We start from the raw sequence: 23,851 nt of genomic DNA on the forward strand, positions 1-23,851 counted from the left end.
CCCGAGGCTATGAGTACTAGGGCCTCTTCTTGGGTTTCTACTTCTGTTCCTACATGAGTATGTCTGTGTGTCTCTGAGCGTCTGTCCCTCGCACTTTCAGCGTCTCCTGTTCTCTGTTTTCTTTAGGTCTCAGAGCTTTCCGGCGTTGCACTTTGGCTTCCTCGGTCTCGCCCTCGCTCCAGCCCCGCGCGGCGGCCCCCCGCCCTCTGCCCCCAGGCGTCGGTGGCCCCTTTAAGGCGTGCTCCGCCCCCGCCCCGCCCTTCCCGGGTCAGTGAGGGAGCTCCCGGCTCCCGCAGGCGCTCGGCCTGCGCTCATTCCTGATCCCGCGGTGGGCGCGATGGCGGGTTCTGTATTGAGGGTCGCCCGGCGGCAGCTGAGCCAGCGTGGCGGGTCTGGAGCCCCCATCCTCCTGCGGCAGGTGCGGGTGGCTGGACCTAGGAGGGGACTACTGGGCGCTAGGCGGCAGCAAGGACGGAACTCCGGGGTCTCTTAATAGGGAGAGATCCGGGGGACCCACGCCTGCATCTTGCGGAAAGCGGGGTGGAGGTTTAGGGCTGGACTCTTGGGTCCTTTAAAGGTGAGTGGTCTAGGGGCCTCTGGGCTTGGGTCTGAACCCCTGGGTCCTCTATGAAAGAACGTGCCGGGGACCCTGATTTTGGGATGTTAGAAAGTTGGAACTGTTTTGTTCTGATAGAGGAAGGTAGTGGGGCCCCGGACTCCCGACTCCAGGGGAAAGAGGGGGCTGGGGTTTCTGCTTCTGGATCTTAGGAAAAGGATAGAGTCAGTCAGGACTACTTGGTGGGTGGAAGTCCGGTTCTGCGCTCTCACCTGGGTTCCCCATTCCCAGATGTTCGAGCCCGTGAGCTGCACCTACACGTACCTTCTGGGTGACAGAGAATCCCGGGAGGCCGTTCTGATCGACCCGGTCCTGGAAACTGCACCTCGGGATGCCCAACTGATCAAGGAGCTGGGGCTGCGGCTGCTGTATGCTGGTCAGTTCGGGGACCAAACTCTTGGGTTCCAGCGGGGCTGGGCTGCAGTGTCAGTGGAATGGGAAGCCAGGGGCCTGAACTCCTGAGTCTGAGGGAGAAGGATCTGGGCTGGGACTCCCAGGTTCTCTCTGTACCCTCCTGGACCTGTCCCTCCTCTCTCTACCAGTGAATACCCACTGCCACGCGGACCACATTACAGGCTCGGGGCTGCTCCGTTCCCTTCTCCCTGGCTGCCAGTCTGTCATCTCCCGCCTTAGTGGGGCCCAGGCTGACTTGCACATTGAGGATGGAGACTCCATCCGCTTCGGGCGCTTCGTGAGTTGGGTGCTGGGTCCCCAAGAGGGTGGTGGCCTGAACTCCTTAAACTGAAGGGAAGAGGGTACTGGGGGTCTGGGATCCTGAGTCCTTGGGGAGGAAGGACCTCAGGACCTGGGTTTCTGACCCCTGAGCTCATGTTTCTGGGAGGGGGCACCATAAACCCAGGTGGGGCACTGGGGCAAGAGGCTCTGGGCAGGTGGAGCACTGGCGGAACTCCTAAGTCAACAGCATTTAAGGAGTTTCCTTCCTAAAGCTTAGGGACAGCTCTTTGGCCTGGCACGCATCTCCATAAAAGTTGATTAGGGTCTGGAATTCTGAGGGCAGGGCTGAGAAGGAAAGAGACCCAGTCCTGTCTTGCGGAAACCGTTTGAGGAAGGAGCATCTGGGTGCTTAGAACCTAGAGCCTAGGACTAGGATAAGGACTGTGAGGACCCTGAAGTGCAACATTTAAGGAGGCACTAACTCTCAGGGTCCTGTAAGTGCAGGGTCCACACCTGCGAGTGAGCGCCTCCTTAAATCTTGCACCAACAGCCTCACCCTAGTCTCAGCCCTGCAGTTGCCTCACACTGGAAAGGTCTGAAGGTTCCTGCCTTCCTCACTCTCTTTGCCCCAGGCACCAGCGGGTTTCCGGCCAGAATTGCAACCGGGGCGTCGGGGGGAGGGTCAGGGAAGTTTCCCTCAGTGGGAGGGAAACAGCTGGCAGGGCATTTTTCTGATCAATTGCTAAAGATGTGTAATAAAGTTTTACTGACTTTGGGGACAGAATGTCAGCTGACAGAAGACAGCCTCCAGGTTAGAGAGTTTTGCTAAATAAGGACAGTTCATTTGAGTCAGAGTGTTTAGAGGAAATGAGGGCTGTGCGTGGGAAAAGAGTTTAGCTACAATGGTTACAGAAGCTTTATTTCAGGCCTTTTTCTGGAAGTAGGCAAAAATGCATTGTACATGTATGTGCATTGTACATAATAGTCAGGTGCTAACAAATATTTCTTGGAATGAATGTTGAAAGGTTTAGCTATGGTAGATTTAGCTTCAGGTTTTTCTTTCTTTCTTTCTTTTTTTTTTTAATTTGAGACTGGGTCTCTGTCACCCAGGCTGGAGTGCAGTCAGCCTCGACCTCCCAGGATCAGGTGATCCTCCCACCTTAGCCTCCCTGGCAGCTGGGACCACAAGCATGCACCACCACACCTGACTAATTTATGTATGTTCTTGTAGAGACAGGGTTTTGCTGTGTTGCCCAGGCTGGTCTTGAACTACTGGGCTCAAGTGATCCTCCTACTTTGGCCTCCTGAAGTGCTGGGATTACAGGCATGAGCTACTGCACCCACCCTTTTTTTGTTGTTGTTCGTTTGTTTGTTTTTGAGAAAGGGTCTTGCTCTGTCACCCAGGCTGGAGTGCAATGGTGGGATCATAGCTTACTGCAGCCTTGACCGTCTGAGCTCCGGTGATCCTCCTGCCTCAGTCTCCCAAGTAGCTGGGACTACAGGCACCTGCCACCATACCTGGCTAATTTTTAAATTTTTTGTTGAGCTGGGATCTCACTATGTTGCCCAGGCTTAATAGCTTTATTGATATAACCCACATACCATACGATTTATCTATTTCAAGTATACAATTCAGTGACTTTTAGTATATTCAGACTTGTTCATCCGTTACTACCATTAATTGGAAAATGTTTCCATTACTCCAAAAAGACCCCACACCCCTTAGCCATCACCCCTAACCTTCCCTTTCCCCTCCTCAGCCTTAGGCAATTTTTTTTTTTTTAAATTTGAGACAGGGTCTCACTTTGTTGCCCAAGCTAGAGTGCAGTGGTGCGATCTTGGTTTACTGCAACCTTCACCTCCCGGGTTCAAGTGATTCTTGTTTCAGCCTCCCAAGTAGCTGGGATTACAGGCATGAGCCACTAAGCCCAGCTAATTTTTTTTGTTTTATTTATTTATTTGAGATGGAGTTTTGCTCTTGTTGCCCAGGCTGGAGTGCAATGGTGCTATCTCAGTTTACCGCAACCTCAGCCTCCTGGGTTCAAGCGATTCTCCCGCCTCAGCCTCCCGAGTAGCTGGGATTACAGGCATGCACCACCATGCCTGGCTAATTTTGTATTTTTAGTAGAGACGGGCTTTCTCCATGTTGGTCAGGCTGGTCTCCAACTCCCTACCTCAGGTGATCCACCTGCCTTGGCCTCCCAAAGTGTTGGGATTACAGACATGAGCCACTGTGCCCGGCCACATTTTTATTTATTTTTTTGAGACAGAGTCTTGCTCTGTCACCCAGGCTGGAGTGAAGTGGTAAGGTCTCAGTTCACTGCAGCCTCTGCCTCCTGAGCGCAAGCGATTCATGAACCACCATGCCTGGCTTGTCTGAGATTTTGGAGATGGGGATCCATTTTTCTCTCCTTTATTTTTCCTTCTACTTTTAAAAAATGAATTGTTAGCCTGGGTGTGGTGGCTCATGCCTGTAATTTCAGCACTTTGGGAGGCCAAGGTGGGTGGATTGCTTGAGCCCAGGAGTTTAAGACCAGCCTAGGCAACATGGTGAGACCCTGTCTCTACAAAACAATACAAAAGTTAGCAGGGCATGGTGGCGCATACCTGCAGTCTGAGCCACTCAGGAGGCTGAGGTGGGAGGATTGCTTGAACTCAGAAGGTGGAGGTTGCAGTGAGACGTGATCACACCACTGCACTCCAGCCTGGGTGACAGAGCAAGACCCTATCTCAAAAAAAAAAAAAAAAAAAAATTAAGGCCAGGCACCGTGTCTCATGCCTATAATCCCAGCACTTCGAGAGGCTGAGGCAGGTGGATCACTTGAGGTCAGGAGTTCGAGACCAGCCTTGCCAACATGGCGAAACCCTGTCTCTACTAAAAATAGAAAAATTAGGCAGTATAGTGGTGGGGCATCTGTAATCCCAGCTACTCAGGAGGCTGAGACAGGAGAATCACTTGAATCCGGGAGGCAGAGTTTGCAGTGAGCCAAGATCTCACCACTGCACTCCAGTCTGGGTGACAAGGCGAGACTCCATCTCAAAAAACAAACAAACAAACAAAAACACTAGTTGTTAACATCCATTGAATGAAGTGAGTCCACATATTATACATGTGCATGAGTATTTAAACAGATCCCGATACAGAACTTGCCTATCACCCCAGAAGGCTTCCTTGCCTCACTTTCTGGCCAATGACCACCCTGCCAAGGCACCATGGTTCTGATGCATTTAACCACAGGCCAATTTTGCTTGTTCTGACCTTATAAACAGGACTTACACAGTTTATTCTTTTGTGTCTGGCTTTTTTTCACACGTGATGTTGTTTATACTTGGAGTTCTTTCCTACTTATTGCTATATAGTAGCAGTTGGCTACCTTTTTCTGTGAAGGCCCAGATAGTAAATATTTTCAGTTTTTACAGGTAGTAGGGTCTCTGTGACAGCTACTCAGCTCTTATTGTGGTGTGAAAGCAGCCACAGACACTGCATAAATGAATAGGCATGGCTGTGTTCCAATAAGACTTTATTTGTGGCCTTTAAATTTGGATTTCAGGCCAGGCTCACGCCTGTAATCCCAGCACTTTGGCAGGCCGAGGCGGGTGGATCACCTGAGATCAGCCTGACCAACATGGTGAAACCCGGTCTCTACTAAAAATGCAAAATAAGCCGGGCATGGTGGGGTGTCCCTGTAGTCCCAGCTACTCGGGAGGCTGAAGCAGGGGAATGGCTTGAACCTCGGCCGGGCCGTGGAGGTTGCAGTGAGCCCAGATGGTGCCATTGCACTCTAGCATGAGTGACAAGAGCGAAACTCCATCTCAAAATAAAAAAATAAAAAATAAAATTTGGATTTCATATAGTTTTTTTTTTTTTTTTAATTTTTTTTTGAGACAAGCTCTTGCTCTGTTGCCCAAGCTGGTATGCACTGGTATGAGCATAGCTCATTGCAGCCTCCAACTCCTGGGCTCAGGTGATCCTCCCACTGTAGCCTCCTGAATAGCTGGGACTATGGGCATGTGCCACCATGCCCAGCTAATTTTTTTTTTTTTGAGACGGAATCTCACTCTGTTGCCCAGGCTGGAGTGCAGTCCTGCGATCTCGGCTGACTGCAAGCTCCACCTCCCAGGTTCACACCATTCTCCTGCCTCAGCCTCCCAAGTAGCTGGGACTACAGGCGCCCGCCACCACACCTGGCTAATTTTTTGTATTTTTGGTAGAGACGGGGTTTCACCGTGTTAGCCAGAATGGTCTCAATCTCCTGATCTCGTGATCTGCCCGCCTCGGCCTCCCAAAGTGCTGGGATTACAGGCATGAGCCACTGCGCTGGGCGGCCCAGCTACTTTAAAAAAAATTTTTTTTTTTTCCTTTTTTTTTTTTTGAGATGGAGTCTTGCTCTGTCACCCAGGCTGGAGTGCAGTGGCGCCATCTCCACTCACTGCAAGCTCTGCCTCCTGGGTTCACGCCATTCTCCTGCCTCAGCCTCCCGTGTAGCTGGGACTACAGGCGCCCGCCACCGCGCCCGGCTAATGTTTTGTATTTTTAGTAGAGACGGGGTTTCACTGTGTTAGTCAGGTTGGTCTCTGAGTCTTGCTGTGTTGCTCAGGTTGGTCTCGAACTCCTGGCCTCAAGCAACCTTCCTGCCTTGGCCTCCCAAAGTGTTGGGATTACAGGTGTGAGCCCCACTGTGCCCAGCCTCATCTAGTTGTTACATGTTACTTTGATAGTTTTCAATGTGAAAAAAAAGTTAAAATGATTCTTAGCTTACTTACAAAAACCTACAAAGGACTTACAAAAACAGATGGCAGGCCAAATTTCATCCACTGGCCATAATTTTTGCCCTACAAAATGAGCGAGTTGTGGTGGCTCCTACGCTCAAGCAGTCCTCCTGCCTCAGCCTCCCAAAGTACAAAGTGAATTACAGGCATGAGCCACCACACCCCGTTTTCCCTCTGATTATTCAGTTTTTGGCTACCATGAATAATGATGCTATGAAGATTCTTCCGCAAATATCTTGGGGAACATTGTCCCCAAGTGACTTGCTGGGTCACTGAGTCGACAAATGTTTAACTTTCATAGAAAATCCCAGTTTCTTGAACTAGTTGTTCATCTTACACAAAAGGTGGGACAAATTTAAGTGGTTTTATTGTAGAATGAGTTTTCTTTCTTTTTTTTTTTTTTTGAGACAGAGTATCACTCTGTCACCCAGGCTGGAGTGCAGGGGCACAATCTTGGCTCACTGTAACCTCTGCCTCCCTCTGGGAGCCTCAGTCCCCTGTGCTAAAACACAGGGTTTATCACAGCACCCTCCTCTTGAGACTGTTTCAAGGATTAGCTGACTGCCCTCAGGGTCTCCAACCCAGAGATTTCCCTTCTAGGTGTGAAGCCCAGAGACACACTTGCTCATGTGCACAAAAGATAGCAGGGGTGTAGGGCAGGGGACAAAGCACACAGCAAGGGACTATTTAATACATGATGACGCTACATGGCAGTGGATCACCGAAACAGGAACAATTCTTTTTTTTTTTCTTTTCTGAGACAGAGCCTCACTCTGTCGCCCAGGCTGGAGTGCAGTGGCGCAATCTCGGCTCACTGCAACCTCCACCTTCCAGGTTCAGGTGATCCTTCCGCCTCAGCCTCTCTAGTAGCTGGTATTATAGGCGTGTGCCACCATGTCTGGCTGAATTTTGTGTTTTTATTAGAGACGGGGTTTCGCCATACTGCCAGGCTGGTCGTGAGCTGCTGGCCTCAAGTGATCTGCCTGCCTCAGCCTCCCAAAGTGCTGAAATTACAGGTGTGAGCCACCGCGCCTGGCCCGAGTTTTTTTTTTTAATAAACAATGAGAAGTGAACATCTTAGCTGCCACAGGGCGGCCAAATCAGAAAGTTAGGCTTGCCTGTTAAATACGCTGGCTTAGAGAAGTACTGCTGAAAACACTGATCCCCCAGGTCCCTTAGAATCAGAGTCTGATTTAATTGTTCTGGGTGGGCACAAGGAATTGGCATGTTTTAAAAGCTCCACCATTGATTCTTATGTGACTCAAGTGTGGGTTTCAATACTTCCTCCTTTTAAAATTGTGAAACAAGTAATTTTTCTTCCAACATTTTATTATGAAAAATTTAAGCATAGAGAAAAGCTGAATTTTTTTTTTTTTTTTTTTTTTTGAGACGGGGTCTCACTTTGTTATCCAGGCTGGAGCGCAGTGTTGCAATCACAGCTCACTGCAGCCTCAGCCTCCTGGCTCAAGCAGTCCTCCTGCCTCAGCCTTCCAAATAGCTGGAACAACAGGTGTGCACCACCACTCCTGGCTCGCTTTTGTGTTTTTTTGTAATGACAGAGTTTTGCCACATTGCCCAGGCTGGGGCCTCGACCTCCTGGGCTCAGGCAATCCTCCCTCCTTGGCCTTCCAAAGTGCTGGGATTAGAGTGAGCCACTGCACCAGGCTTAAATTTTTTTTTACAGTGTACATCTCCATCCATCACTCCATCTTTTTTTCTTTTGAGACGGAGTCTCATTCTGTTGCCTAGGCTGGTGTACAGTGGCACAATCTTGGTTTACTGCAGCCTCCACCTCCTGAGTTCAAGTGATTCTCTTGTCTCAGCCTCCCAAGTAGCAGTAGCTGGGTTTACAAGTGAGCGCCACCATGCCCACTTAATTGATTTTTAAAATATTTTTAGTGGAGATGGGGTTTCATCATGTTGGCCAGGCTGGTCTCGAACTCCTGACCTCAAGTGATCCACCTGCATTGACTTCCCAAAGTGATAGGATTACAGATTTGAGCTTCTGTGCCCGACCTATTTTTTTTTTCGGATGGGGTCTCGCTATATTGTCCAGGCTGGTATTTTGAACACTGGCTAAGACGATTCTCCCACCTCAGCCTCCCAAGTAGGTGGGCCTACAGACATGCACCATCATGCCTTGCTGTAATTGTTCTGTTTTATTATTAGTTATTATTAATTTATTAGTATGCCTAATTTATAAACTCTATCATAGGTGCGTATGTATAGGAAAAAGCATAGTGTGTAGGGTTCTGTACTATCTGCAGTTTTAGGCATCCACTCCGGGTCTTGAAATGTATCCCAGGCAGATAAGAGGGGTTTACTATAGTTTTGAATAATGGAGGGAAAGAACTTGGGAACCAAATGGAAAAGAAGCTGAGAGCTTACTTGCCACCAGGGGGCAGTGTAGGCCGTGGGAACTCCAAGGCCAGCCGGAGGAATGCTTTATAGGATCCCTTCTGGGTTGTGTTTCTTTGATGAGTGTAGTTTCAGGTTTAGCTGCTGCAGGGAACAGATGAAAGAAAAGCTCTGGGGGTGTGTCACGGACATGATGCATCACGGAAGGGAAGAATGAATTTATTGAAAGAATTTGGGGTTAGGCAGGCTGGGCTGTTGGGGAAATCACTGGACAAGTTTCAGGGACAATTAAGGGTGCTTTAGGTCAAGATGTTATGTGTTCCCCACCCACAATTTCTTATTTTGAATTTTTAAAAATCTACATTGAAATAATAGTACAAAATATAACAATACACAAGCACAGGCCGGGCGCAGTGGCTCACACCTGTAATCCTGGCACTTTGGGAAGCCGAGGTGTGCGGATCACCCGAGGTCAGGAGTTTGAGATTAGCCTGGCCAATGTGGTGAAACCCCGTCTCTACTAAAAATACAAAAATTAACCGGGCATGGTGGCACGCTCCTGTAATCCCAGCTACTCAGGAGGCTGAGGCATGAGAATCACTTGAACACCCAGGAGGTGGAGGTTGCAGTGAGCCGAGATCGCTCCACTGCACTCCAGCGTGGGCGGCAGAGTGAGACTCTGTCTCAAAAGAAAAAAAAAATACACAAGCACAGATTTCATCAGCCATCAGAGCAATTATGTCAGTACAGGTCACGAAACTTTTACAACTGCCCCCGTACCCCCGCCCCGTGAATGTTTTTGGGGAATGAGAGTGAAAATGGGCGAAAAGTCCATAAATAGTTTTGATCTTGCAGACTGTCAGGGTTCCCTAGGCTATACTTTGAGACTTACTCTTTTACAAAACGTTTGTCACATCTAACAAAATATGCAGTAACTTTATATCATCATTAAATATTCAACCTGTGTTCAGATGTCTTCAATTACCCTAGGAATAATTTTTACAGCTTTTTTTTTTTCTTTTTTTCTTTCTTTTTTTGGTAGAGATAGGATCTCACCATGTTGCCCAGGCTGGTCTCAATCTCTTGGGCTCAAACGATCCTCCCCTTTTGGTGATTCAAAGTGCTGTGATTATAGGTGTGAGCCGCGGTGCCCAGCCTACAGCTGTTTGCAGGAACCAGGATGCAATTGAGCTTAGTGTTTGGCCATTTATGTCTATTTAGTCTCATGTGTGTGTTTTCTTTTTCCTTCTTTGGTTTTTGTTTTGTTTTCTTTTTATTTTTTATTTATTTATATTTATTTATTAAAAATATTTTTGGGGCCGGGCGCAGTGGCTCAAGCCTGTAATCCCAGCACTTTGGGAGGCCGACACGGGCGGATCATGAGGTCAGGAGATCGAGACCATCCTGGCTAACACGGTGAAACGCCGTCTCTACTAAAAAATACAAAAAACTAGCCGGGCGAAGTGGCGGGCGCCTGTAGTCCCAGCTACTCGGGAGGCTGAGGCAGGAGAATGGCGTGAACCCGAGAGGAGGAGCTTGCAGTGAGCTGAGGTCCGGCCACTGCACTCCAGCCTGGGTGACAGAGCGAGACTCCGTCTCAAAAAAAAAAAAAATTTTGGATCTAGAACAGTTTCATATCCTTTTGCTCCAGGATATTACTTTTTTTTTTTTTTTTTTGAGGTGGAGTCTTGCTCTGTCACTCAGGCTGGAGTGCAGTGGCATGATCTCTGCTCACTGTAACCTTTGCCTCCCAAGTCCAAGCGATTCTACCACCTCAGCCTCCCCAGTAGCTGGGACTGTAGGCGTGTGCCAGTACACCTGGCTAATTTTTTTTTTTTTTTTTTGAGACAGAGTCTTACTCTGTCACCCAGGCTGGAGTGCAGTGGCGCGATCTTGGCTCACTGCAGCCTCCGCTTCCCGGGTTCAAGCAATTCTCCTGCCTCAGCCTCCCGAGTAGCTGGGATTACAGACATGCACCACCACTCCTGGTTAATTTTTGTACTTTTAGTATCGATGGGGTTTCACTGTGTTCACCAGGCTGGTCTCAAATTCCTGACCTCAAGTGATCCGCCTGCTTCGGCTTCCCAAAGTGCTGGGATTACAGGCATCAGTTACTGTGCTCGGCCTCCAGGGTGTTAACTTTTGAAGCTTCTTGACATGCTGTCTTCTAAAATATTCCACATTCTGGATGTGTTCAACTGTTTTCTCATGGTGTGTCATTTAACTTATCCTACTAAAACTTTTCTTTCCTATGAACTGAAGTAGATTGTAGATATTTTTGTTTTAGTTAATAATAATAGGCTGGACACAGTGGTTCACACCTATAATCCCAGGACTTTGGGAGGTTGCGGTGGGAGGATAGTTTGAGCCCAGGAATTTGAGACCAGCCTGGGCAACATTGCAAGACCCTGTCTCTGCAAAAAATTAAAAACAAATTAGCCAGGCATGGTGGTGTGCCTATAGTCCCAGCTACTGGAAAGGCTGGTGTGGGAGGATTGCTTGAGCCTGGGAGTTCCAGGCTTCAGTGAGCCATGATTGTGCCACTGTACTCCAGCCTGGGTACAGTGTGAGGCCATGTCTCAAAAAAATGCATTATGTATATATATAATATAAAAAATATGTATAATATATATACAAAATATAACTATATATAAAAAATATGTATTTTATATATATATATATATAATATGTATTATATATATATTTTTCCCCCCCGAGATGGAGTCTCACTGTGTTGCCCAGGCTGGAGTAAAGTGGCGTGATCTTGGCTCACTGCAACTTCTGCCTCCCGGGTTCACACAATTCTCCTGCCTCAGCCTCCTGAGTAGCTGGGATTACAGGTGCACACCACCACACCTGGCTAATTTTTTGTATTTTAGGTAGAGATGGTGTTTCACTATGTTGGCCAGACTGGTCTCGAACTCCTGACCTTGTGATCCGCCTGCCTCAGCCTCCCAAAGTGCTGGGATTACAGGCGTGAGCCACCGCGCCTGGCCGCATTTAATACATTTAACCTACTAAACATCATAGGTTAGTCTAGTCTACCTTAAAGTGCTCAGAACATTTACATTAGCCTACAGTTGGGCAAACTCATCTAACACAAAGCCTATTTTATACAAGAGTGTTGAATATCTCATGTAATGTATTGAATACTGTATTGAAAGTGAAAAACAGAATGACTGTATGGGTGCATGGAATATGATTTCTATTGAAAGCATATCACTTTTGGCTGGGTGCAGTGGCTCACGCCTGTAATCCCAGCACACTGGGAGGCTGAGATGGGAGGACTGCTTGAGGCCAGGAGTTCAAGACCAGGCTGGTCAACATAGTGAGAGCCCGTCTCTACTGAAAAAAAGAAATAAAATGTATCACTTTCACACTATTGTAAAGTCAAAAAATTGTAAGTCATCGAGTGCATCACACCTGTAATCCCAGCACTTTGGGAGGCCAGTGTGGGCAAAAATTAGCTAGGCACAGTGGTACATGCCTGTAATCCCAGCTACGCAGAAGGCTGAGGCACAAGAATCACTTCAACCCAGGAGTCTGAGGTTGCAGTGAGCCGAGATCATGCCAATGCGCTCTGCAGCCTGGGCGACAGAGACAGACTCTGTCTGGGGGGGAAAAAAAAAAAAGCCAGGCCTGGTGGCTGGCTCACACCTGTAATCCCAGCACTTTGGGAGACCAAGGCGGGCAGATCATTTGAGGTCAGGAATTTGAGACCAGCCTGGCCAACATGGTGAAACTCCATCTCTACTAAAAAGACAAAAATTAGCCAGGCATGGTGGTGGGTGCCTGTAATCCCAGCTACTTGGGAGGCTGAGGCAGGAGAATTGCTTGAACCCAGGAGGCGGAGGTTGCAGTGAGCTGAGATCACACCACTGCACTCCAGCCTGGGTGACAGAGTGAGACTGTTTACAAAAAAATAAAAATAAAAATAAATCTTAAGTCAGACCATCATAAGTCAAGGACCACATGTATACCAAGGGTTGAGCCACAGGGTATGTGTAGATTTAGCTTTAGTAGAAACTGCCCAGTAGTTTTCTGTGTACTCTTCCACCATGGTGTATGACAGTTTCAGTTGCTTCAAATCAATCTTTCATTCCAGCCATTCTGATGTTGTGTAGTGGCGTCCTATTGTGGTTTTACTTTTATTTCCTCGATGACAGATGAAGTTGGGCACCTTTTAATGTGTTTGTTCCATCTGGGCACCCTCTTTTGCAAAGTGTTTTTTTCAAGTCTTTGCTAATTTTTCTATTAGAGAGTCCATCTTATTGATCTGTAGGTGATCTTTATATATTCTGGATCCAAGAACTTTGTTGGATCCAGTACAACTCCTTTACCTGTGGTTTCACTTTCTGTGGTTTCAGTTATCTGTGGTCAACCATAGCCTGAAGATATTCAATGGAAAATTCCAGAGATAAACAATTAGTAAGTTTTAAATTGTACATCGTTCTTTTTTTTTTTTTTTTTTTTTTGGAGACGGAGTCTCGCGCTGTGTCACCCAGGCTGGAGTGCAGTGGCGCGATCTCGGCTCACTGCAAGCTCCGCCTCCCAGGTTCAGGCCATTCTCCTGCCTCAGCCTCCGAGTAGCTGGGACTACAGGCGCCCGCCACCACGCCCGGCTAGTTTTTTTCGTATTTTTAGTAGAGACGGGGTTTCACCATGTTAGCCAGGATGGTCTCGATCTCCTGACCTCGTGATCCGCCCGCCTCGGCCTCCCAAAGTGCTGGGATTACAGGCTTGAGCCACCGCGCCCGGCCTAAATTGTACATCGTTCTGAGTAGCATTATAAAATCTCACACCATCCCACTCAGGACATGAATTATCCCTATGTCCAGTGTATCCATGCTGTATAGGAGTATGTTACCTGCTTGTTAATCACTTAGTAGCCTTCTTGGTTATCAGATAAAGAAAACCATAGTATTGGCCAGTCACAGTGGCTCATGCCTGTAATCCCAGCATTTTGGGAGCCTGAGGCGGGTGAATCACCTGAGGTCAGGAGCTCAAGATGTGCCTGACCAACATGGTGAAACCCCATCTCTACTAAAAAAAATACAAAAATTATCTGGGCATGGTGGTGGGTGCCTGTAATCCCAGCTACTTGAGAGGCTGAGGTAGGAGAATCGCTTGAACCTGGGAGGGGGAGGTTGCAGTGAGCCGAGATCATGCCATTGCACTCCAGCCTGGGTGACAGAGCCATACTCTGTCTCAAACAAAACAAAACAAAACATAGTATTTATAGGGTTTGCACTATCTCAGGTTTCAGATATCCACTGGGGTCTTGAAGGTATCCCCTGCAGATAAGGAAGGACTAGTGTTTATGTTTGTAAATATCATTTCTCACTCTAAGGGCCACTTTTTTCACTATCTTTTTTTTTTTTTTTTTTTTTTTTGGACAGACTCTTGCTCAGTCGCCCAGGCTGGAGTGCAGGGGCGCGATCTCGGCTCACTGCAAGCTCCACCTCCTGGGTTCATGCCATTCTCCTGCCTCAGCCTCCCGAATAGCTGGGACTACAGGCGCCCACCACTATGCCCGGCTAATTTGTTTTGTATTTTTAGTAGAGATGGGGTTTCACTGTGTTGGCCAGGATGGTCTCGATCTCTTGACCTTGTGATCTGCCCGTCTTGGTCTCCCAAAGTGCTGGGATTACAGGCGTGAGCCACCGTGCCCGGCCCTTTTTTTTTTTTAAGGTGGAGTTTCACTCTTGTCATCCAGGCTGGAGTACAATGGTGCAATCTTGGCTCACTGCAACCTCTGCCTCCCGGGTTCAAGCAATTCTCCTGCCTCAGCCTCACAAGTAGCTGGGATTACAAGCATGTGCCACCATGCCTGGCTAATTTTTGTATTTTTAGTAGAGATGGGGTTTCACCACATTGCCCGGAGTGGTCTTGAACTCCTGACCTCAGGTAATCTGCCCGCCTTGGCCTCCCAAAGTACTGGGATTACAGGTGTGAGCCACTGTGCCCAGCCACTACTGCCTATTTTGTATTTTTAAAAGTGTAAAATATTATTGAATTTTATTTCAACAGTATTGCTTTTAATGACTGTTGAGTATTTCATTTTTATATTAGTGTGCTTACCTTTTTAAAATTGATTTGTAAGATCTGTTTGTATATTAAGTATATTGACCACTGTGTGGTATGTATGTGTTACAAATATATTTTCCCTGCATATTGGTTCTCTTCAGATTTTGTTTATGGTGTTGCTGCCATTCAGAAACTTCTGACTGATCTTTTCCTTAATGATTTATCACTTTAGATGTCGCATTTGAATATCCCTTCTGTATTAGTCTGTTCTCACGCTGCTAATAAAGACATACCTGAAGGCTGGGCGCAGTGGCTCACGCTTGTAATCCCAGCACTTTGGGAGGCCAAGGCGGGCGGATCACGCAGTCAGGAGTTTGAGACCAGCCTGACCAACGTGGTGAAACTCCATCTGTACTAAAAACACAAAAATTAGCCAGGTGTGGTGGTACAAATCTGAAATTCCAGCGACTCAGGAGGCTGAGGCAGGAGAATCGCTTGAACCGAGGAGGTGGGGTTGTAGTGAGCCAAGATTGTGCCACTGCACTGCAGCCTGGGCGACAGAGCGAGACTCTGTCTCAAAAAAAAATTTAAAAAAAAACATACCCAAGACTGGGTCATTTATAAAGTAAAAGGGGTTTAATGGGCTCACAGTTCCACATGGCTTGGGAGGCCTCCCAGTCATGGTGGAAGGCAAAGAAGGAGCAAAGGTACTGCTTTCATGGCAGCAGGCAAGAGATCGTGTGCAGGGGAACTGCCCTTTGTAAGATCATCAGATCACGTGAGAGTTATTCACTATCATGAGAAAAACCCACCCCCATGATTTAATTACCTCCCACCAGGTTCCTCCCACAACCCGTGGGGATTATGGGAGCTACAATTCAAGATGAGATTTGGGTGGGGACACAGCCAAACCATATTCTACTTTGGTCCCCACCCAAATCTCATGTCCTCACATTTCAAAACCAATCATACCTTCCCAACAGTCCCCCAGAGTCTCAACTCATTTCAGCATTAAGTCAAAAGTCCACAGTCCAAAGTCTTATCTGAGGCTGGGCATGGTGGCTCACCTGTTATCCCAGCACTTTGGGAGGCCAAGGCAGGCAGATCACCTGAGGTCAGGAGTTCAAGACCAGCCTGGCCAAAATAGTAAAACCCTGTCTATACTAAAAATACAAAACTTAGCCAGGCATGGGGGCACATGCCTGTAGTCTCAACTACTCGGGAGGCTGAGGCACAAGACTTGATTGAATCTGGGAGGCAGAGGTTGCAGTGAGCCAAGATCGCACCACCCCACCCCAGCCTGGGTGACACAACAAGATTCTGTCTCTGAAAAAAAAAAAAAAACCAACAAAATAAAGTTTCATCTGAGACAAGGCAAGTCCCTCCACCTATGGGCCTGTAAAATCAAAAGCAAGTTTAGTTACTTCCTAGATACAATGGGGTACAGAGATTGGGTAAACACATCCATTCCAAATGGAAGAAATTGGCCAAAATGGAGGGGCTACAGGCTCCATGCAAGTCCTAAATCCAGTGGGGCAGTCAAATCTTAAAGCTCCAAAAAGATCTTTGACTCCGTGTCTTACATCCAGGTCACACTGATACAAGAGGTGGGTTCCCATGGTCTTGGGCAGCTCTGCCCCTCTGGCTTTGCAGGGTACAGCCCCTCTTCTGGCTGCTTTCACGGGCTGATGTGGAGTATCTGTGGCTTTTCCAGGCACATGGTGCAAGTTGTCGGTGGATCGACCATTCTGGGGTCTGAAGGGCGATGGCCCTCTTCTCACAGCTCCACTAGGGGCAGTGCCCCAGTGGGGACTCTGGTGGCTCCCACTCCACATTTCCCTTTTGCACTGCCCTAGCAGAGGTTCCCTATGAAGGCTTCACCCCTGCAGCACACCTCTGCATGGACGTCCAGGCATTTCCATACAGCCTCTCAAATCTAGGTGGAGGTTCCCAAACCTCTGTTCTTGACTTCTGCTCACCAGCACGCCCAGCACCATGTGTAAGCCACCAAGACTTGGGGCTTGCACCCTCTGAAGCAATGCCCTGAGCTGTACTTGGCCCCTTTTAGCCCCAGCTGGGATGCAGGGCACCAAGTCCTGAGATTGCACAAAACAGCAAGGCCATGGGCCTTGCCCATGTAACCATTTTTTCTGCTAGTTCTCTGGGCCTGTGATGGGAGAGGCTGCTGTGAAAACCTCTGACGTGCCCTGGAGACATTTTTCCCATTGTCTTGGTGATTAACATTTGGCTCCTCGTGACTTATGCAAATTTCTGCAGCAGGCTTGAATTTTTCCTCAGAAAATGGGTTTTTCTTTTCTATCACATTGTCAGGCTGCAAATTTTCCAAACATTTATGCTCTGTTTCCCTTTTAAACATAGGCTCCAATTCCAAACCATATCTTTGTGAATACATAAAACTGAAATGAATGCTTTTAACAGCACTCAGGTCACCTCTTGAATGCTTTCCTGCTGAGAAATTTCTTCTACTAGGTACCCTAAATCATCTGTCTCAAGTTCAGAGTTCCACAGATCTCAAGGGCAGGGGCAGAATGCTGCCAGTCTCTTTGCTAACACATAACAAAAGTGACCTTTATCCCAGTTCCCAAAAAGTTCCTCATCTCCATCTAAGACCATGTCAGGTTGGACTTCATTGTCCATATCACTCTCAGCATGTTGGTCAAAGCCATTCAACAAGTCTCTAGGAAGTTCCAAACTTTCCCACATTCTTTTATCTTCTGAGCCTTCCAAACTGTTCAAACCTCTGCATGTTACCCAGTTCCAAAGTCACATTTTCACGTCTCCTTATAGCAGCACTTCACTCTACTAGTACCAATTTACAGTATTAGTCTGTTCTAATGCTAATAAAGACATCCCTGAGACTGGGTCATTTATAAAGAAAAAGAGGTTTAATGGACTCACAGTTCCACATGGCTGGGGAGGCCTCACAATCAGGGTAGAAGGCGAAGGAGGAGCAGAGAGCAAAGGCATGTCTTACATGGCAGCAGGCAAGAGAGCATGTGCAGGGGAACTGCCCTTTATAAAACCGTCAGATTTCATGAGACTTATTCACCATCATGAGACAGCATGGGAGAAACCTGCCCCCTTTATTAAATTACCTCCCATGACATATGGGGATTATGGAACCTATAATTCAAGATGAGATTTGGGTGGGGACACAGCCAAACCGTATCACCTTCCCAACCAGAGGTTATTGTATTTTTGTTGTTGTGTGTCACAGCTTTGTGGTTTTATTTTTCACACATTGAAATATTTAATCCACTTGGAGTTTACTCTGATAATACAAGATTAGAGCCTGGGAATCTAAATTTTTACCAAAATATGCATCTAGATAAGACCTTGGAGTAGGGTGGGGCTTTGGGGACCCGTTTCATCTTGAAGGATTCTTGGTGACTCTCTCTGTACTCTGCCACCCCTGCCAGGCCTTGGAGACCAGGGCCAGCCCTGGCCACACCCCAGGCTGTGTCACCTTCGTCCTGAATGACCACAGCATGGCCTTCACTGGAGATGCCCTGTTGATCCGTGGGTGTGGGCGGACAGACTTCCAGCAAGGTGACCAGCTCCTTTATCCAGCCCAAGATCTTCATATAGTTACATGTGTGTCAAGTGTTGAAGTATCTGTTATAAGAATGAATGGATGGACATTAGACTTTTAGGAGGCTTCAGTATTAAATTCAAGGAGTTTCCCTGCTAGAGCAGTGGTCGCCAACCTTTTTGGCACCAAGGACTGGTTTTGTGGAAGTTAATTTTTCCATGGACCATGGCGGGGCATAGTTTTGGGGATTCAAATGCGTTACATTTATTGTGCACTTTATTATTATTACATTGCAATAGATAATGAAATAATTATGTAACTAACCATCATGTAGAATCAGTGGGAGCCCTGAACTTGTTTTCCTACACTAGATGGTCCCATGTGGGAGAGATGGAAGATAGTGACAGATCATCAGGCATTAGATTCTCATAAGGAGAACATAACCTAGATCCCTCCCACGTGCAGTTCACAATAGGGTTTGTGCTCCTATGAGAATCTAATGTTGCCGTGGATCTGACAGGAGGCAGAGCTCAGGTGGTAATGGGAGCGATGGGGAGCAGCTGTAAATACAGATGAAGTTTTGCTCAGGCACCTGTCGCTCACCACCTTCTGCACAGCCCAGTTCCTAACAGACCACGGACCAGTACCCAGGGTTGAGGACCCCCATGCTAGAGTATGGGAAGAGTTAGATTCAGGGGCTTAGCTGTTGGGGGACAGTTAGATTCAGGGGTGTATTAGTTACCTATTTGAGCCTAGCTTGGGCAACATAGTGAGACTCCCTCTCTAAGAAACAAATATAGCTTAAAAAAAAAAAAAGAAGAAGAAAAGAAAAAAGAAGGGCTGGGTGTAGTGGCTCACGCCTGTAATCCCAGCACTTTGGGAGGCCAAGGCAGGTGGATCATGAGGTCAGGAGTTCAAGAAACCCCGTCTCTAAAAATACAAAAGTTAGCCGGCTGTGGTGGTGGGTGCCTATAGTCCCAGCTACTCAGGAGGCTGAGGCAGAGATTTGCTTGAACCCAGGAGGCGGAGGTTGCAGTGAGCCGAGATTGTGCCACTGCACTCCAGCCTGGGTGACAGAGCGAGACTCCGTCTCAAAAAAAAAAAAAAAAAAAAAAAAAAAAAAAGAGCGAGAGAGAAAAAAAGAAGTTGTTAGAGCCAGCGGTTTATTTGCCAGGGAGCAATGATCCATTTAGAGTCTAGCTGCTAGGGGCAGTTAGATTTAGGAGCTTCCCTGTGGAAAGGGAGTGTAGTTTCAGAATCTCAGGGTTGGGCCATCCTTTGAGCATGTGTGACAATGTGGGGTTAACACTAGGCCTGGAATTTAGCTGCCTTGCAGGGAGAAGTGAGGCTGGATGAGAGGGAAAGACAGAAGCCATGATGAGATGGTCATGGGAAGCCACATCCCCAGGCGTCTTCCTCCCTCTTCCCTCTCTCCTTATCTCTGCATCTCAGTCTCTGTCTTTTTCTCTTCAAGGCCCCCAATCTTCCGTTTATCCATTCAAAGTACAGTCAGGAAGCTGAAGGATTTAGGCTGAAATGCAAGGTGGAAGAGAGGTTTGCCCCCTACTTAGGACTCAGAGCTGCTTGTGGGGACCGTGGCGTCACACTCTCCTCCTGGGCCTCGTGTCTTCAGTTTCTTTCTTTTATTCATTTTGTTGTTGTTTTTTTTTAGACAGAGCCTCACTCTGTCTCCCAGGCTGGAGTGCAGTGGTGTGATCTTGACTCACTGCAACCTCCACCTCCCAGGTTCAAGCAATTCTCCTGCTTCAGTCTCCTGAATAGCTGGGATTACAGGCACCCATCACCACGCCTGGCTAATTTTTGTATTTTTAGTAGAGACAGGGTTTCACCATGTTGGCCAGGCTGGTCTTGAACTCCTGACCTCAGGTAGTCCACCTGCCTCAGCCTCCCAAAGTGCTAGGATTACAGGCATGAGCCACTGCACCTGGCTTTGTCTTCAGTTTCTTACCTTCTAGTCCACCTTCCTTGTTCAGAACCTTTACTTGACATCCCCTGGGTGACAGCCAAGGTCACAAATGACACTCTTTGGTGCTTCACGGTGTCATTCCAACCCTATTTACAGCCATGCTTAATTTCTCACCATTCCTCAATTCTTTGTACATGCTGTTCCATCTGCCTAGAATGCCTTTCCCTGTTCTCTACTTAGACAAAGGGATATTGGCAGGACATGAAGGAGATGCTTTAGCTATAGTGATTTTATCCTCTCACCCTTTTCTTGAAGGAAGGGGTTAGACAGAATCCTGTTGATCCACTGACCTCTGATCTTTCCTTCCCCAGGCTGTGCCAAGACCTTGTACCACTCGGTCCATGAAAAGATCTTCACACTTCCAGGCGACTGTCTGATCTACCCTGCTCATGATTACCATGGTGAGGGCTTCCTGGAGGAGCTGGGATTACAGACCCATGCCTGTAATCCCAGCTGTTCGGGAGGTTGAGGCAGGAGAATTGCTTGAACCTGGGAGGTGGAGGTTGCAGTGAGCCAAGATCACACCACTGCACTCCAGCCTGGGAGACAGAGTGAGGCTCTGTCTCAAAAAAAAATAATAATAATAATAACTTTGAAAGGGGAGTGTAAATCTCTGTAATCCTTGTAGGGCATGAAGACTACCAGTCTCAGAAATTTCTCTGGGCAAAAAAAATTAAGTGTTTGAGGCTGGGCAAGGGGGCTCACACCTGTAATCCTAGCACTTTGGGAGGCTGAGGCAGGAGGCTCGTTTGAGCCCAGGAGTGAGTTCGAGACCAGCCTGGGTAACATGGCAAAACTCTGCCTCTACAAAATACAAAAAATTAGCCAGGCAGGGTGGCATGCTGCCAGCTACTTGAGAGGCTGTAGTAGGAGGATTGCTTGAGCCCAGGAGGTTGAGGCTGCAGTGAGCTATGATCATACCACTATATTCCAGCCTGGGTGATATAGCAAGACCCTGTCTCAAAAAAAAAAAAAAGATAAAAGCCTGCTGTGTGTGGATGTAGAAACTATGTGACTGCCAGATGCCTGGAATTCTGCAGGGCATGGATTTTCCTGGGCCTTACTTGCAGAGCTTAGGGAACTGGGGAAAACTACATTTCCCATAGTTCCCATGGAGGAGGGAAAGCTATTTTAGGAATATTCTGGGAAGAACCCCTGCCAGAGAGGCACCCAAAGCCTCCTAGGGAATGTAGTTCTGAGAGGCCTGAGGCACTGGACTCCTTGACTTTCCTTCCCCTCCCTTGGCCACTAGGGTTCACAGTGTCCACCGTGGAGGAGGAGAGGACTCTGAACCCTCGGCTCACCCGCAGCTGTGAGGAGTTTGTCAAAATCATGGACAACCTGAACTTGCCTAAACCTCAGCAGATAGGTGAGCAGCTGGGGACCTGGGCTCCTCGGTATGAGAGAGGAGGGACTGGGAGCTTGGACTCCCGGATCTGAGGGAGGAGGGGCTGGGGGCCTGGACTCCAGGGTCTGAGGGAGGAGGGGCTGGGGGCCTGGGCCCCTGGGTCTGAGGGAGGAGGGGCTGGGGGCCTGGACTCCAGGGTCTGAGGGAGGAGGGACTGGGGGCCTGGGCTCCTGGGTCTGAGGGAGGAGGGGCTGGGGGCCTGGACTCCTGGGTCTGAGGGAGGAGGGGCTGGGGGCCTGGACTCCTGGGTCTGAGGGAGGAGGGGCTGGGGGCCTGGACTCCTGGGTCTGAGGGAGGAGGGGCTGGGGGCCTGGACTTCTGGGTCTGAGGGAGGAGGGGCTGGGGGACTGGACTTCTGGGTCTGAGGGAGGAGGGGCTGGGGGCCTGGACTTCTGGGTCTGAGGGAGGAGGGGCTGGGGGACTGGACTTCTGGGTCTGAGGGAAGGAGTGGGCTCAGGACCAAAACTCTAGTTCCCCGAAGAGGAAAGGTTCCTAGGATTTCTGGGTCTCCAGTGGGGCCTGGAGCTCTGCCTAGGCCCCTTAGTTTTAACCTTGGTTTCTTCTTTTCAGACTTTGCTGTTCCAGCCAACATGCGCTGTGGGGTGCAGACACTGCCCCCTGCCTGATCTCACTTCTGTCAGATGCTCCCATCCAGTATTAATGCACTAGAGGGGATGAGAGGGCGGCGTCCACACTGCACCTCTCCTTTCCCACCCCATGCCCGAACCCCAGCCCCTGGAGCTTCCTAAATAAAACTTTTAACATGAGTCTGACGTCTACCTATTTTCTAGGGGAACCAATTGGGTTTCTGGGCCGCAAGGGGTGGAGTTCTGGTTCTGTGGAGAGGCCAGGAGGTCCGGGGAGCCTGCAAGATTGTTTTTTTTTTTGAGATGGAGTCTCCCTCTGTTGCCCAGGCTGGAGTGCAGTAGCATGATCTTGGCTCACTGCAACCTCTGCCTCCCAGGTTCAAGCGATTTTCCTTCCTCAGCCTCCTGAGTAGCTGGGACTACAGGCACGTGCCACCACACTCGGCTAATTTTTTTGTATTTTTAGTAGAGACAAGGTTTCACTGTGTTAGCCAGTATGATCTTGATCTCCTGATCTCGTGATCCACCTGCTTCGGCCTCTCAAAGTGCTGGGATTACAGGCGTGAGCCACCACGCCCGGCCTGGGAGCCCACAAGATTTCTAACTCACAAGATCAAAAACAAACATATCTGGGGCAGATCTTCTCATCACCTTGGATTAGAACAGCGGCTTGCTTTTGAGCCACTTCCCACTTAGCCCTGGGGTAAGGTACTTCACTTCTCTAGGCCTGAGTTTTCTTATCTGTAAAATGGAAGGAATAATCATAGGGTGTTGTGATTCTCTGATGAGTCAATGTGTGTGAGTGCCTGGCACGTGGCCTATCAGTGTTCACCATTAAAGTTATTATCATTTAGAATGATCTTTCGGGTACTTCCTGGCTTGAAGTGACAGTATACACAATGGTTAAGAACATGGACTTTTGAGAGAATGAAGCCTGCATTTTACCGCTTGTAACACATGTAGATCTTGCCTACATTTTTTTGTTGTTGTTGTGAGATGGAGTCTTACTCTGTTGCCCAGGCTGGAGTGCAGTGGCACATTCAAGACTCACTGCAGTCTCGACCTCCTGGGCTCAAGAAATCCTCCTGCCTCAGCCTCTGCAGTAGCTGAGATGACAGGTGTGTGCCACCACGCATGGCATAATTTTTGTATTTTTAGTAGAGATAGGGTTTCTCCATGTTGCCCAGGCTGGCCTTGAACTCCTGGTCTCAAGCAATCCACGTGCCTCGGCTTCCCAAAGTGCTGGGATTACAGGCCTGAGCCTCTGTGCCCAGCCAACCTTGGATGCATTTGTCCTCCTCAGCTTGTATCCCCAAGTATAAAATGAAGGTAGTAAGCCAGGCTCGGTGGCTCACGCCTGTAATCTCAACACTTTGGGAGGCCGAGGCAGGCAGGTTGTTTGAGCCGAGGAGTTCAAGAACAGTCTGGGCAACCTGGAGAAACCCAGTGTCTACTAAAAAAAAGAAATGGAGGTAGTAATCACTTTCTCACTGGGCAGCTTTGAGGGTGAAATTAAATGACCGGGTATAAAGTGTTTAGCACAGCTCTTGACTTCTAATCATCCCTTTTCATATACCAGTTATTTTCCTGTTTTTGCCCAGAGAGGAAAGGGTCTGGCTGAGACCTTTAACCTCCGCCCTCCACCCCGTAGCAAAGTGTTGGGGGGTGGCGGTACACTTCCCTCAGTCTCTTGGCAGGTCTCTGACTCAGTTCAGGGCACCCCTTCCTCTTGTCCAGCTCCCCAAACCGGTCAGGGCCCTTCTGAAGGGCTCATTAGAGGGGAGACGTCCCCATCTCCATTCCTGCCTTCCTTTCTGAACTCCCAGGGTCTGGACATTAGAGAGGTGCCCATACAGCGGTGGCCAAGACT

The 23,851-nt window shown here is 48.3% G+C and overlaps 1 protein-coding gene across 6 annotated transcripts; it reads left to right on the forward strand.

Moving 5' to 3' along the window:
* Positions 1-259: 259 nt before the first annotated feature.
* On the forward strand, positions 260-22,161 carry ETHE1 (ETHE1, persulfide dioxygenase). Of its 6 annotated transcripts, none has more exons than XM_025368838.1 (7): positions 266-418; positions 848-992; positions 1,159-1,307; positions 17,887-18,016; positions 20,298-20,387; positions 21,239-21,355; positions 21,965-22,161. In XM_025368838.1, exons 1-7 carry the CDS (start codon positions 338-340, stop codon positions 22,018-22,020), a joined length of 768 nt encoding a protein of 255 aa, XP_025224623.1. In that variant the 5' UTR covers positions 266-337; the 3' UTR covers positions 22,021-22,161. The 6 variants fall into 6 exon arrangements, with proteins under 6 accessions (XP_025224627.1, XP_025224623.1, XP_025224624.1 ...); XM_025368839.1 differs by having other exon boundaries at positions 1,192-1,307; XM_025368840.1 differs by having other exon boundaries at positions 317-577.
* Positions 22,162-23,851: the final 1,690 nt, after the last annotated feature.

Source organism: Theropithecus gelada, chromosome 19, assembly GCF_003255815.1.
Source record: "Theropithecus gelada isolate Dixy chromosome 19, Tgel_1.0, whole genome shotgun sequence".
Classification (NCBI taxonomy): domain Eukaryota; kingdom Metazoa; phylum Chordata; class Mammalia; order Primates; family Cercopithecidae; genus Theropithecus; species Theropithecus gelada.